The following is a 16,183-nucleotide window of genomic DNA, read 5'->3' as shown; positions in this document are numbered from 1 at the left end:
TACTACACACCCTGCACCACAGTGTGGTCACATAGATAATATCAGGCCTCAGCATTTGCACTCACCATTGGCGAGTGAGAATTGACTCTTGGCGAGTAAGAAACTATGTTGTGTGTATTGAGGGAAATTGAGGTGGCTAGTTACGTATTATGACTTAATAGAAGCTTGCAACCTGAAAGGTTTACCCCTGATAACGTTCAGCCTTCATTATAGCTGTATGATTGTTATGTTTCTGATGGAGAGTACTTGGAAAAATGCTGGCATGCAGATTTTAGGGATGGTATACGCACACTAACTTTGCATTTTTCTTCTTCAGGAATCAATAAGAGCAAACCATCACAACTATGGAAATCAGCGGACTGTGTTTCTTTTTATGGATTCCTTACGACGTCGAAGGGATTGGGTGAATGAACTGATAAAGGCACTCATGGCATGTCAGCATACGGACCTGGCACGCCGTCTTCAGTCGGAATACACTAGTCATCAACTTCCTAATCGTAAGTCTAAGTAAAATGTTCTTGGTACGTTGGAGTAACCGCGTTTCGCCCCTGACTTGATAAAAGTGGATTTAGAGAAGAATTAAGATAGTTTGCATTTCAGGTGCTAGTCATTTTATGCAGTTCTTTGGGAGTTGAAAATGGCTTTTCTCAGATGTATGTTCCCTTAGTTCAAGCAGTTTGTTCTCGCTCTGTGAATTCTCCTTACAGCTTTAAGCTTTCCTCAATTTTTACGTGTTATCATATTATAGAAGACGACATCTAGATTTGAATTTCAACAAACGTGATGCTTTTCTCCAAAAACTAAAGCGAGTGAAAACTATTTGTTCTTCTCCAGCATGGGGTCTGGCATGGATTCAAATGCTCATGAATACTCCCCATTGCCAGGCTGGGAATCCTCAGTAAAAGAAAAAAGTTTCACTTTCACTTTAAAACTGTATTTCTCCTCTAAACCAATCACTGTCCTATGGGTCATACTGTCCCCATCCAATGACAGTCCTCTCGCTAAGCTCCACCCCTGGCGGCCATCTTCATATGCTGACCGCACGCTTTGGTGTTGGGAGTCCTCAAGTTTCTCTCCAAGCTAATTTCGTGTTTTCTCTGAACATTTTTGCAAAATAGTTGGAATTTGACAGATTTTTGCTTCGCCTTTGATGAAGGATATACACCGGCAGTGGGGCCCCGCTACCAGCGAAGATCTTCATCCACCGTCAGATCATCGAAGTTTTGAGAAGGGCCGGCCTTGGGGCCTACTTCGCACCCTTTCGTCATGGAGGAGAAGAATGAAGGCCTCAGCCTCTTCAAACTCTGCGCGAAGTGTGGTTTAAGAAATATCTTCGTAGAAGATCGACACCATAAATGCTTGTACTGCCTGCATCTGGACCACGATGGGGAGGGTTGCAAAACGTGCCATGGTTTCTCGAATAAAACCAAGAAAGATAGATACAGCAGACTGTCGCCGTGGCTCAAACCGTGCAAGGCCTCTGGGCAGGGTCAAGCCTCATCCAGGACCGGCCGGTCTGAGGAGCATTCTCCCTCCTGGTGGAGGTTGAGATCCTCTGGGGATGCCCCACGTGCAGGAGTCCCAGAAAAGGACAAGCTCCATGATGCTAGCTCCGCTGGGTTTGCCGCTGATGCGCGTCCCGAGTCGGACGAAAGGTGTTCGCCATCACATCATCCTCCACGGTGAGCCTGCCAATGAAAGGAGGGTCTTTGAAAAGAAAGTCGCTATCCCTGTCCATAACTCTGTATGTCCGCCAATAGTCTAACGAGGAAAAAGTCTGGGGAGGACTTGTCGAAGCCAGCTAAGGCTTCAACCATGGCCAAGTCAATGAAGTCGACGACGGCGGAGTCGACGAAGGCAACCACAAGCACTTTCTAGTCTAAGTCAAACATGCCTGACTCTGAAAGAGAGCGGCTCCAGGAAAGAAGTGGCGGCCGCCCATCGGGTGTCCTTGACCTCAAGATGAGATACGGCTGCAGAAGCAGCAGCGAAGGAACCAGCGCCAGGGAGAGACCAGGTTGCCGCTCTGGCCCACCAGCCTCCTGAGAGGGAGAGGGAAGCCGTACCACCTGTGGAGCCTCCCAGGTATGGGTACTGGCAGGCTACTAAGGATAGACCGGATCATATCTACTCTAGGACCAAGGAGGACAAGGATCCAAACGAAGGGTGCTGCTCAGACCACAGAGGGAGGACCTCATTCCCCCGTGCGGAAGAAGGGGCAAATTAGCCCAGAACCTACTCTGTTTGCTCCGTTTACCGCTAGACCTAGTAACGTGTCCCTGGACATTCTATCCACCCTGCACACACTGGTCACCGAAATCCATCAAAAGAGGCCACCATTGTGGCTGGCACCTCCAAATCCTCTGAGGGTAAACTCTCTCCACGGAAGAGAAAGTCCAAGGGGGGCTCGGGTCCTCATCATCATCCGACCCTACCGTCATCACCACCTCATCACGACAAGACTCCTACCGGAGCTCCGGATCCACACATAGACACAGGCATGGACACAGCTACCACGGCGACTGGTACCAACGAGGACGATAATTTCATCACAGCGGACAGGGAGACTCCGCAAGTGGATGAGCCCCATAAGGCCACCCCTCCAGACGAAGTTGGATCTTTTCATTCGGTCATCTCGAAGGCCTCAGAACCATTTCAGTTAGTCCTTGAGGAGACGAATAAGGAGGGCTTCCTGTACCATGACGCGAGTTGAGGAGGAAGACCATCATGCCCTTTCCCTTCCTGGATGACGTCTGGGAAAAGGCCTTAGCCCTAATGAAGGATCCAACTGCAGCCCCGACCAAATGGGACAGGCTGGAAAAGAAGTACAGGGTACCCCACTCGGCGACCAGGTGCCTAAGATCTCAGCCCTCGCCGGATTCAGTGGTCTCGGCCGCAGCTAGGAAACGTTTGACGAACCAGTCATCGGCAGCCATTGTACCTCCAGACCAGGAGGTGAAAAAGATGAATGCGATGGGGAAGAGAATAATTTACACGGCAGCCTCTACCATCAAGGCAGCAAACTCCCATTCTAATCGGGAACTCTGGTACAAGCTGGGCCCCATCCTGGACTTCCTACCCAAAGATAAGAAGGATGAGGCACTGGAACTCTTTCCGAAAAGTGAAGTGGCCTCGGATCACGCCATCACGGTGGTGGTAGACATCGCAGGCACAGGTTCTCCCCAGATGGAGAACGGGGTGTTTCTGCTCCGTCAAGGTTGGTTGAAGGCTACAAATTTCCCCAGGATGTTCAGACAAAGGTGCTGGATATGCCGTTACACAGGGAAAACCTCTCCGGAAAGGCAGTCGACAAGTCTTTGCAGGGGATAAACACCTACACGGAGACGACACGTTCCCTGGGAACTTTGCAGCAGCAACGATCCTCGTCCTTTCGCTCCTCCAGAGTAAAGACAGGAAGATCTTCAAAGGGTTACAATTATCTTTACAGGCAGTCCTTGCGCTCTTCCACTGAAACATACAAGGGGCAAACTCAAGGCAGCAGAGGTCAGCAGGGGCACCGTCCACAAGGCAGAACATCGCCCCCCAAGCAGGCATGAACCGGCCGTGGCTCCGGGCCCCCACTTACACACCCCAATGGGAGGCTGGCTGGCAAGGTTCGTCAGCGCGTGGGAAAAAGATCACGACGGACTGATGGGTGCTGAACGCTCTTGGACAGGGGACACCTTGGAGTTCCAACGCAAGTGTCCTTGTATCCCATCCTATTCAGCGACAAGAACTACACAGGCCGCAGATTCTGCAAGAGGTGCAGTCCATGTTACGCAAAGGGGCAATATAGCCCATCCCTCAGCGACTCCGGAGTATATTCCAGATACTTTCTAGTTGGAAAGAAGACAGGGGGTTGGAGGCCGATTCTACATTGTCTCAACAAATACTTATAGTCTCAAAAGTTCTGGATGGACACCTTGCAGCACGTGCTCGGCCAGCTGGAGCAGGGAGACTTTCTGTCGTTGTTGGACCTGGAGGACGCCTATTTCTACATCCGCATTCACAAAAAGCACTGCAAGTTCCTGCAATTCGTAGTTCAGGGGCACCACTACCGGTTCAAGGCTCTGCCTTTTGGCCTGAAGTCGGCCCAAGGGTGTTTACTAAGTGCTTGACCCCGGTGGTGGCACATCTTCGTCTGCAGGGCATCCAAGTATATCCCTACCTGGACGACTGGCTAGTGCGGGCCTGCTCGCAGTCCCTGGCAAGCGAGGACATGGCCTTGACCTACGTCTGTTGATCGAGCTGGTGTTCTCCATAAACTATCCAAAGTGTTGCTTGAAGCTATCTCAGAACATTCTATTCCTAGGTGCATGACTCAACACAGTGACATGCTGGGCGTGCCCTCGGAGGAGATTGTGAAAACCATACAAGGCAAGATACATTGCTTGTCGCAGCCCAGGCAGCAATGGTGCGATCCATCATGTCACTTCTGGGCATGTTGTCCTTCTGCATAAACCTTCTTCACCTCTGCAGACTACGCATGAGACCTCTCCAGGAGTTCCTAGATGTGAGGTGGATGCAAGAATCGGGGAACTTTACGGACAAGATCTCTCTCAATGAAGCGATACAGTGGTGGGGTGTTCAGCAGCATCTCGTCCATGGAGCTCCGTTTCAGGTTCCTCCTTACCAGGAGTCAGTCACCACAGACGTCTTTCTAGAGGGGTGATGAGCCCACACTGGACAGTTGCACGGCAGAGGCCTCTGGCAACTGGAGGAAAAGGACCTACACATTAACATCCTGGAACTTCGTGCCATATTCAGGGCCCTCAAGTCTTTTCTGCCGTTATTGAAGGACAAGGTGGTGAGGATCTTCACAGACAACACTAAGACCATGTTCTACATCCAGAAACAGGAGAGAACCCGGTCTCTGGCACTCTCCAAGAAGGCCCAGGACTTGTGGCAATGGGCCATTCATCAAGGCATGTTTCTCGTTCCGTTTCACCTGGCGGGAGTCCGTTTCACCTTTACAGACTCGCTCCGCAAGGAACTGCGTTCTTGCCACGAATGGTAGCTTCGACATGACTAGGTGGTTCTACGACTCCAGATCAATCTCTTTGTGACGGTGGTGAACATCAAGTGCCAGAGGTTCGCCAGCAGGTTCCCTCAATCGAGGAGCTTGGGGGACACATTCTTGTTCCCGTGGGAGGGACAGTTCCTATACGGCCTCCTCCTGCCCCCGTTTCCTCTCCTCCTACGTGTGATCAACACACTCAGACAGTGCCATTGCAGGATGATACTCGTCACTGAGGCATTGCCGAGGCAAATCTGGTATCCAGACTTAAAGCGCCTGTCAGTGGCCCCGGCCATCAGGCTACCACTGTCCTTGGACCTTCTCACCAGCGGGGGGCGGGGGAGTTCTGCAGCACGAACCAGCGTCTCTGAACCTGAGGGCATGGCTCCTACAGCCCTAGAGTTTGGAGGTTATGTGTCACCCGCAGAATGTAAGGAGATTGTGGCCAGGGCCAGAGCCTCGGCAATGTTGAAGTGCTACGGGCATAAATGGAAATGCTTCTCAGTGTGGTGCCGGGCTCAGAAGATTACCCCTCTGCGTGTCACGGCTCCGCAACTTCTGCCATATTTTCTTTCCTTGGCCAAAGTGGGACTGGCTCTATCAAGGTGCATTTCACAGCCATAACCTGGTATACCAGGTCTCTGGGCAGACCTGCACTGCAGTCTCACAGGCTCGTCAAGGAGTTCCTTAAGAGGCTCTTCAGGACTTGCCCGCCGGTGAAGGCTCCTGCCCAAGCTTGGGAGCTCAATGTTGTGCTAACTAAGCTCATGGGAGCGCCCTTCAAACCTATGCATCAGGCTCTGCTCCAGGTCTCTTGTGGAAGACAGCTTTCCTCGTGGCAATCACCTCGGCAAGGCGGGTCGTGGAGATTCAGGCCCTGTCTTGCAATCAGCCTTACTTGTCTTTCCACGCTTCAAGGGCGGTACTGTGTACACACCCCACCTTTATGCCAAAGGTACCGTCGGAATTCCACCCCAACAAACCTTTGGTGTTGCCTTTCTTCTTTCCAAATCTGTCATCGCCGGCGGAGAGGGCCTTGCATTCGTTGGACGTTGCTAATGCCTTGAAATTCTATGTGGCATGTAAGAAGGATTTTCGGGAAAGACGTGTCAGTTATTTGTCAACTTTGGACCTGTAAATCAGGGAAAGGCCTTGTCGAAGGCTTCCATCTACAGGTGGCTCTGTGGATGCATCATGCACTGTCATCGACTGGCTAGCAGGCCGCTTCTAGGCCGTCCGAGAACCCACTCCACCAGATCCATTGCAGCTACAACAAAGTTTCCCTCTTGTGTGCCACTGCTCAACATCTGCAAGGCTGCTACGTGGAGGTCCACGCACACCTTCACAAGGTTCTACTGCATCAACAGGGATTCCAGGGAGAGCCGGAGCCTGACAAGCAGTGCTAAGCAACCTGTTCGTTTGAGGTGAGTCTGTTGCAGAGGTGAGTGTTTATTGTTTCTGTTGAGCCTTGCCACCTCACATGGGTGTGTATATGTACTGCTGTGTAATCGTTATTCATGAGCATGTGAATCCATGCCAGACCCATGCTGGAGAAGGTCTAAGTTACTTACCTATAAATATTGTTCTCCAGCATGGGTCTGGCATGGATTCACATGTGAACCCTCCTGCCTTCCTCTCTGTGGCTCTTCTTTGTCCATAATGCCACTTTACATGCTTACCAAATCTGAAGATGGCCAGCAGGGGTGGAGCTGGTTTGTTTCCGCAATTGGAGTGAACATTTCAGAAAAGTATGATATCCAGTGTTTCTCGCCTATGCTGTTAGTCAGGGCGTCCTGCATGCTTTTCCCGATGGAGTTGATGACGGCCCAGAAAGCTTTGGGTTGTTTGCCGTTTAGGCTTCTCAGCATTTATCTGAGTTCCCTTGGTACAGGTTGATTTTGTGTAATTTGACCCAGTTTTTGTAGCTTCTCCTGGCATCCTTGGCTGCTTCATCATGGGTCATTGAGTGAGTACTTTTGGCTCTCCTGAGAGCCCTTTGCATTTCTCTCCTTTTTTCTATCAGTTGCTTATTTGGAGCATATGTATGGTTCTTAGATGCTGTTAAGTTTTTCCTTTGTTGTTGGTAAGGAATCAGCAGAGGACAGTAGTGTGAGTTTGGTATTCTTGATTTCGTCATGTTTTCTTTAGTTGCCTTGAGGTATTGTTTTGTTATTGGTCTTATCGATTTGGGATTAAGTCTCCGACTGGTGCCCGCATTGATGGAACTGATTGTTTGGGCCATCACTTTCCTTCTACTGAGATCCTGAGTTTCTGGGAGTATCCAGGTAGCCAAGAGGAGGTTATGATCGCTATTGTGTGTCTTTATCACCTTAAACAAGGTAATCTTTGCAAGCAAGTTTCTAGATATGTAGATGTGGTCCAGAGAGGCTTTGTGGTTTCCCTGTTGCCAAGTGTGAATGGTGGGTGTTGTTATGGAGTTTAGGGTATGGAGATTGTGTAGATCTATTCCTTCCATGGCTGCCGCCCAGGTTTTGCCTCTCTGGTCCAAATTTCTAACTGTCGTTCTGGAGCCAATCCTCAGGTCATCAAAAGCTTCATGCAAAGCCGCCTTGTTCGAATCGAGGCTTGGGATCATTGCATTTAAATTAGTTGTTCGATTTTAAGCATGAAAGCTTGTTCATTGAGGGCTTTCGGGTTCCAGTATGTGTTGATGACTAAGTAGAGCCTAGTTTTGATTAGGGCTCTGGAAGCAGGGCTTGGGTGCCACAAGATTAAGGATGCCAAAATGAAGGTGTTGTTGACAAGTATTTTTTCCAGATGTAGGCCACTGCAAGATCGAATAGCAGTGAGCAGACCCGCACAAGGTCTGCCCAGTAATCCTTGTGTTGCTGGAGCGAAGGTGATTTCGAAGCCATCAATTGTCAGTTTTCTTAAAAGCCACGTCTCTTAAAGACAGCAGGTCAAAGGATCCTAGGTTCACATCGGATCTTAATGTCAGGTGTGTGAAACCTTGTGTGTTCCATGATCCCATGATCAGTTTGGTCGAAGTTTCGCCTACTGGTGTTCTCAATGGCTCACTTTCCTGTCTTGATGAAGGTGTTGGTGGCTATGACCTTTGATGGGCTGTCAGAGTGTCAGGCAGCCAGGCCCAGCGTCTTTGCTCCTTATCTTTTTTGAGTAAGGCGCGAGTAGTTATAAGCCTCCTTCGATCTGGTTCTTGAACAATGTTGTTCTATGGTAATGTTCCAGTTCGGCAGGGGGCTGTGCGGAACTCAATCTTTTTGGGTAGAGTTCTCACGCTCTTTACTCCAGGTATGGGTCGTCTGTGGGGTTCCTTTCTTTTTGTGTCACTGAGTAGATTGTTTGGACCTAAACTCATCTGGTTGTCCCATTTTCCTTTTTCTTGGGTCTCTATTTTCGTGTTCCTTATAGTGGTTCGAGAATGTACCTTTCCTTAAGTCTGTGTTTTCCTGTTTTCCGTTGAAGGTGCTCCGCTGAGTCCGTTTCTGTGGCGCTGAAGAGTTTAACGATCTGGAGTATTTCGGTGAGATGTCTCTTTTCACTGATACCTGTCTTAACCTTCGACTGCACGTAGGAACACGTTGGGAAATCCTGGTCAAGTTGTGTCTCGTGTTCCTTGTCTCTGGCTTGTACTCGTGGCTGTCGATTTCTCTTACATCGTAGCCAGGGGCTCTAAGTTTGTGTGTCGCTTCTCTAAGCATTCTTCTAACTGTTTGTGATGAAATGTGGACGTACACGCTGTTAGTAGAGTTGGATTGTGCAAATTCTTCAACGTCTAAGAGAGGGGATATGATGAAGCAGGTTCAATATGGAAGTTCTATTCAGGATAGTGTTGTCCCCTTTTTTTTTTAAAGGGTTCCAAGGTAAAGGAACAGGTTTTCGGTGTTCTGTTCTCTCTTGAGATGCAAGATCGTTTTACTTCTCTGTCAATATACTTTTCCAAGAATGAGAATTTGTTTTGGCCTCCTGCTTCATTCTCTTGGAGGTCTATGACTTGTTTATTATGAACTCTTGATTTCTATGTCGCGTTGCGGTCCCTCTCCCTGTAAGGGGCATCTTGACAAGACTTTGCTTTCTGTGACAAGTGTGTGTGCTCTTCTTTCGCCAGAATCAGGTCTTTCTTTTCTTCAAGGGTAAGGAAAGCTGTTTACTCTGGTTCCAATATTCTAACCTTTTTGACTGGGTTCCCTTGACCTGAATCGGAGAGGGGCGATTCAGCTTTTCTTTTGGTTTGTAATCTCGTCTTAGGTTCACTTTCCAAGTCAGTGCATTGGGTAGAAAGTTCAAGAGCGCATTCCATCAATTTGCTCTCTGTTGGTGAGAGAGTTCTCTTGCTGGGTTGCAGTGCAACTGGATTGGGCCCTGCAATCATTGTCAAAGGTTTGTTAATGACTTTTTTGATTGATCTTTTCTCAAAAATTGGACTTTTTGTTTGTGAGCACGCGTTCTGTTGTTCAGTTTCAATAGAACTGTTGTAGTGCTTTCCAATGAGGGTACTTTCTGTAGATCTTCCTGTGATCCTACTTTGGTGATTTGTGTCCAGACCCATTTCTCGTTTACTGTGCATCCATTTACGGGCCTCAACCTGACTTTAGACTTAGTCGGTGGATTGGTTGTTGAAGGCCGTTTGGAGGTTAAAGTTTTTGATCCAAGTTTGGAAAGGGCAGGGCACACCTTCAAAGTACAAGTTACATTTAGGCCATTTTTTAGGCCGGCTTAGTGAGACTCCTTGTCCTGGAGTACTTGAGGCCGTTTCGCAGAGTTTGAGGAGGTTGCGTTTCCATTTACACTAGTATCAGTAGCTTCATAGGGAAATGATTTGGTTGGAATTATTTCTGTTTGTGTTTGGCTGTCCTTGTTTGTGTTTGAGCTTGCTCGTAGGTTTCGGTGTCCTTCTCCTTTGTGTTCGCCCTTTTGTGCTCCATTGAGGTAATGTAGCCCTCTAGAAAGGTCAGTTTTGTAAGTACAAGGGCTGCCATTGGTAAGTGATCTTTTAGCGTGTCATTTAAGGCTTAATATAGTTTTTTAAATGGGGCCAGAGCGATTGTGAGTGTGGACATGATCGAGAAGAGGTTGTAGTTTTTTGTTTGGTGAGTCACCTGCGATCTCACTACATCTTCTGTTTCTCAGTGGTGTGGTTGGAGAGGTTTGTGACGTGGTTTGTGTTTTTTGTGTCTTTTTCTCTTGCAACACTTCTGAGCAAGGTTTGTTGGGCTGGCAAGGGTTGGTGGGACTCATCTCCAATGTGGGTTCCTCTTTACTGAACTTTGGGTCTGTGGTTTTGTTTAGAAGAGTGACAGTCTTGCCAGACTGCTCAGCGGGTGCGAGCAATCTGTCCTCTTGGTGGCAAGGAAGAGCACCTTGGGAAGTGCCCCCGTGAGCTCCTGGTTAGAATTTCTCGTTACGTGTGGAGGTTTTATTAAAGCATGGGAGCGATCCCTGTGACTGTGAAGTGCTCTGTAGTTTATCTGTATCCCACCCTCTGTTTGTGGGTGCTTTCCCGAAATGCCATCTTTTGGCAGTAGAGGAGTTGAGCAGATGGGTACCAAGAGGGATCATTTTGTGTTTGGGGCGGAGCCTGCCATGGTTTGGAATAGAGAGGGCGTTTTCTGTCTCTTCTAATGTCTCCTCCAGTAGATCTGCATCTGATACTTCGTGTCTTTTGATCGGTGTTAGTTTGCCCTGTTTGAGAAAGAATGTGTCTAGTGCCCCCACCACTGGTTTGTTATTTTTTTTGGGGAAGCATGTTTCCTTTACATAACCTGCTGGTGCAGATTATGGACTGAAATGTTTTCCTGGTTTAGCCTTTCGTTCTTTTTTTCATAGCAGTGTTTTGACAGGAGTTTCACTTTTCTCTGGGTGTTTCTCCTTGGTGTAGTGGTTTCCCTTTTCTCCATTGGAGAAAGTTTGTTCGCAGGCTCTGTATCTGGATGGCCTTCTGAGTGTAGGCTGTTTGTAGGTGCAGACCTATCCATGTCCGGGTGACTGTCAGCCTCTGAGTCCTCTATCGTAGAATAGGAGCAGTCTCTGGACCAATCGAGTTCATCCATGTCATGTGTAGAGTCAGGGCTCATTAAATGTGCTCTAGCGTCCACTGGGTGTATTTCAATTGCAATTTTAAGGCCCGTGTTTTAGTTATTGGAGTCTGATCCTCAGTTGAGGGGGGGAATGTTCCCCGCCAATACGTCAGTCCATGGTTCCCCTATCGTGGCTCCTGTCTTCTCCAATTTATGAGGGTTTGGCGAATCATGTTTTTCCTCGTTTTCTTTGTTTGTTTTGTTTTTATTTTTTAAGTCACTGGGTGTCTTGAGTTACCTCTGTTTGGTCCTTAAAGAGGTTGGTGGTCCGCTGTGGTGTAGTCTTGGTTGGGTCGCAGTTTCCAGTGCCATTGGCAGGATCCTCTCGCCTCTGTCCTGGTCTAGCAGGACGTCATCTTCCTGTGCCACGCCCTCCGTCGGTCGAGCCGAAGCTCCCAGACCTGGGAGAGCACGAGCGCAGAGCCGGAAGATCCAACGTGGCCGCCGCGTCCACCTCATGGGCAGGGGAGGGCGAATACCTTTCACCGCCGAAGACCTCCGAGGGGGCGCATAACACAGGTAGGCAACCGGCGCTGGGTTATTTGCGCTCGCAATCATTTCCCATCGTTATGCCTAATGTTACCGCTTTGGTCTGCGAGTCTCCTGAACCAGAGCAGGTTGCGCTCAGTGTGAGCTTATGTTCTGTTGCCATTTGACTAGTGATGAGGGGTTTGGCTTCCATTTTGATGTTTAACTGTTTATCCACAAATTTCATTGAAACAGGGACTTTCCCTGGATGTGTCTTCTTATGTTGGAGTGAGGATTTATGGGGGCTGCGGTGCTCCAGCCCGCTGTCCTCACTAGGAGTTCTCTGGATTCTGAGCCAGTGACCCTCTTCGTCCACGAGCACACGGCTCATTGTGTCTGTATCTTTCGCCAAGCCTAGCCATGGACGGCCGCGGACTGCCACAGACTGCAGTACCTCAGCAGCAGCTCTGCGGCCGTTCTGCGGGCGCTCCGCAGCAAAATGGTCCTTTTAAGCACTGACTCCTCCTTTCACAATAGTAGAGAGACTGCCACAGACTGCAGTACCTCAGCAGCAGCTCTGCGGCAAAATGGTGCTTTTAAGCACTGACTCCTCCTTTCACAGCGGTAGGGATAGTAGAGAGACTGCCACAGACTGCAGTACCTCAGCAGCAGCTCTGCGGCCGCTCCGTGGCAAAATTGTGCTTTTAAGCACTGACTCCTCCTTTTGCAGTAGTAGGGATAGTAGAGAGACTGCCACAGACTGCAGTACCTCAGCAGCAGGTCCGCCTGCCTACTCATGGTAAATGGAGACATTCGATTGGCTGCTTACTCAAAACATCACTATCAGGACCATAGACAATAATCAATGCCCATGGTCTGATCATCACCTGGTGGAATGGATTATGGACATACCAACTCCCTCCAAAATCAGGCATGAGCAATGCTGGGTTTCATATAGAAACCTTTGCAAGATTACACTGTCTGCCCTGGAACCATTTGTCTCATTACCATCGAGAATCGCCCTAACTTACACTCTACAGAGGATCTGGCAGTGGCATATTGACATGCACTGGAAAAAGCTTTCAATAGTGTGGCTTCTGTGAAATCAGGCCTGCTGAAAAAACAACCGAATAAGAGGTATTCAGTTGATATTAACAAACTGAAGACAAACAAGAATAAAGCCTTGAAGCAATGGGGAAAAACGAATCCATCAATTATTACTGTGCTTTTAAGACACACAAGGCAGCCATATTTGAAGCAAAAAAATAGCATTTACGATCAAAGAATCTCGGGAGCAGCCTCCAACACTAAGCAGCTTTTTAGAATTTTTAAGGAGTTGGAGGACCTCTGTCTCTCAGATTGTCAAATGCCAAGACCATCCAAGAAGCACTAACGGATAAAATAAATCAAAAACATTCAGGAAAAGATGTTGGTTAAAAGTAGTGTAGGAGACAGAGGTCAGGATAATTTGGTGCTTTTGGGAAATAATGTGATCTGTCCTGAAAATAATTTCCATTCACTATCAGAGCATGATCTATTAGAGATCTTAAGGAATTTCAGACCTACAAACTGTAAAGGGGACATTTGTCCTGCCATCGCAGTCAAGTCTTGTGACTCACAGATAGTGCCGTTGATCACCAAATTCGTGAATGCTTCGTTCTGGGAAAATTGCATTCTGAGTGATATAAAACAGGCATGGATCTCTCCCCTGATTAAAAAACACTCCCTGGATCTTAGTAAGCCAGGTAATTATCGGCACATTGCTAACGTGCCATACTTACTCAAAATTCTTAATAAGGGAGCTCGGGTACAGTTTGTGGAGTTTCTTTTGGAACACGACATCGTGAGTCAGAAACAATCCAGCTTCAGACGTGCTCATGGCACTGAATCAACTGTACTTGATCTGAATAATTACATATTTAAGATCATGGAGGAAGGGAATACATCTTTGCTTGTGCTACTAGATTTATCTGCAGCTTTTGATTTAGTGGATCATACCATACTGGCGGATTGACTACGTAGCACTGCTCACTACTCCCTTTTAGCCACAGAGAGGCTGAAGTCCTTTCTTGCAGATCGTAAGGCTGGGGTTTTCTTTAATAAGGCCAGGGCATAGGAGTTAATTGTAACATGTGGGGTTCTGCAGGGTTCCTGCGTGTCGCCTACACTGTTTAATATGTTCATCCTCCCTCTGTTTGAACAGCTGGATGAAGCAGGCATTTTATATGCCTATTATACAGACGACACGCAATGCCTTGTGCGTCTTACGGTGAATTATGCCTTCGACTCCACTACTCTGAACTCCGTTTATGATCGGTTTCAATCATGGATGCGAGACAATAAGCATGTGCTTAATGGCCCAAAACAGAACTGATGGTACTGGGTACTACTGCATCGCATACCGCTCCGGACGAAAGGCAGAAACTGTGGTTTTCCCATGAACCAACACGAGGTACCATGGAATGCTGACAATTATGGCATCCGAGAAATGAAAATACCAGACTTGACCTGCTCCTTCCAAAGACAAAAGAAATTGAAATTAGATATCTATGAATGCAGGGTGGGGCACCAAAGGAAATATGCATGTTCTGCTGGAAACTGATCGTAAACAGCGCAGAGAATCGTGCTGTCGATAGCCCTGAAGAAAGTGGTCACTTACAGTAGACCACTGAAACCGGTAGGCTGGCTTTATCTGACCTCATTTAAAAAAACTGACCAGCGATATGGTGAGAGGTCGGAAATGATAAAATATTCTTCCAAGAACAGAGATCCAATTAATTACTTACAAACCAAACAAAGACAAAGCCACAGTAAAGGAACGCTTTCTGTGCAATAGATGGGGTTGTAACTTCTACAAAACAGAACACTTTTGAAAAGCAAAACTTTGTTTTGAAAAATAATAAACTGTATGGAATTTATCCAACAGTACACACTCTCAGCTCTGTGTTTTTCCAAATACCAATGCACAGAACTGACAGTAATTTCATGGAATAGATTTTTAATATTTCTTGCTGAACAAAGAAACTCATAAAAAATTATAAAACTTCATTTGTAAGGCGGACGACACATGCCGTGATGGTCATGACATGTGCCTTTTAGAAGAAGCTTGACAGCCAATTCGACGGTGTGCACAGTAGGTGAGCGATAGGGCAAGTCTTCTGTGTACTATCCCCTCACCCTAGATAAGCAGAGCAACCAGCACTACCTAGGGATAGGAAAACACAAGGGTTTAGTTCAGTGTGGTTGAAGGGCAGGAAAGACTAGGCCAACATTCGGTGACTAGATAAAATGTTATAGCAATTTTACCTGAGACTTTGTTGTGTGAAAACTTGATTAGGGAAGTCTCGAGGTACGAGACCCTGAACAGTCCAAAAGGTGTGTGTCTTAGTGACTGGGTACTACTGTACAATGCAGAAAAATTAGCCCTGAATATTGGTCCTTTAGTGTGTCAGGTTGTACCAAGGATACACAGTCCAAGGCGTGGAATCTTGGGGGGTTTTCTAGATCAAGAGCTTACCATGAAGGTCCATGTTAACAGCCTTGCATTTAGCACTACGTACCATCTTAAATAGCTCACCCAGCTTCCTTTGATGTCATGGGTGTTAGTCTTAGCAGTGAATGTAAGTGGCACGAGTTACGGTTGCTAAGCTTACCATAACTGGCGAATTTCGCGGGTTATACAGGATTACTGGAATTACTTGTAACCATAACATCCCTTTAACAATGTTTTTCCCTGAATTTGGTAGGTTTTTATTATTGCAACTTAACCATAACATCCCTTTAGCAAAGTTTTGTCACTGAATTTCATAGGTTGTTTTTTATGTGTGTATATATATTCCAATTGTTAAGGACGAGGAAACTCCATTACTGCGAGTATTGAATGTATAAATGTATAGATGCTATAGTATCAGGCAATGAACCAAGGAGGCAGGTGTCACGATTATACAAGATAGTACAGGCCGGCCAGTTGCAACGGAATACCTCTTCTCCAGACAATGCTTGCTAGTCTATACATAGCATGTAATCTAAGCAGATACACAAGCCTCAGAAGGGATACATTACTCAACGTAATCGTATTTCTGATGCCTGTATCTGCTTAGATTCACATGAGCTCACCCTTCCTCCCCTGTGGGGTAGAAGGTGCATAGATGTTTTCTGGCTTTATCCACTCTTATCTGCTTTATTACATCTGTACTCACCCTACACTTCATGCTACCTCATGTCAGAAACAAAACAATCTGTGGGACCTCAATGCGTGAAGGACCATGGGTACAGTGGACGCCACACTAGGGATTGTATTACTGGTATGCCCTGGCGACGTCCCTTTTTGAGTTTCGAAAACAAAAAATGTATCACTCCGCAGCTATGACTAGATGTCGGCCTATGCATAGTATGTGAATCTAAGCAGATACAAGCATCAGAAATATGATTACGGTGAATAATGTATCATATATATATTGGGGTGACATAGAATGAGAAGGCTGACCAGGACTATATACAAAATAGCAATCCTATCTCTCCCTAAATAAAGCTGGTTTTCCTACCTCAATAAACTAAAACTCAGGTCTGTCGGGACGTCTGTTATGTCCATATAAAGGGTATACACCCTGGTCCGAACTTCTAAACTATCATTACCACT

The 16,183-nt window shown here is 47.2% G+C and overlaps 1 protein-coding gene across 1 annotated transcript in view; it reads left to right on the top strand.

The window, feature by feature from the left end:
* LOC138516813 (uncharacterized) overlaps positions 1-16,183 on the top strand; it is a 263,771-nt gene that overhangs the window by 157,858 nt on the left and 89,730 nt on the right. The window contains exon 3 of the mRNA XM_069632224.1: positions 317-497. Within this exon, the coding sequence (XP_069488325.1) occupies positions 317-497 (181 nt within the window). The remainder of the gene's footprint in view (positions 1-316; positions 498-16,183) is intronic.

The sequence above is a fragment of the Ambystoma mexicanum genome, chromosome 6q (assembly GCF_040938575.1).
Source record: "Ambystoma mexicanum isolate Mex_15411 chromosome 6q, UKY_AmexF1_1, whole genome shotgun sequence".
NCBI lineage: Eukaryota > Metazoa > Chordata > Amphibia > Caudata > Ambystomatidae > Ambystoma > Ambystoma mexicanum.
Note: the sequence above shows the minus strand (reverse complement) of the source record. Positions and strands in the feature narration are given on the sequence as shown.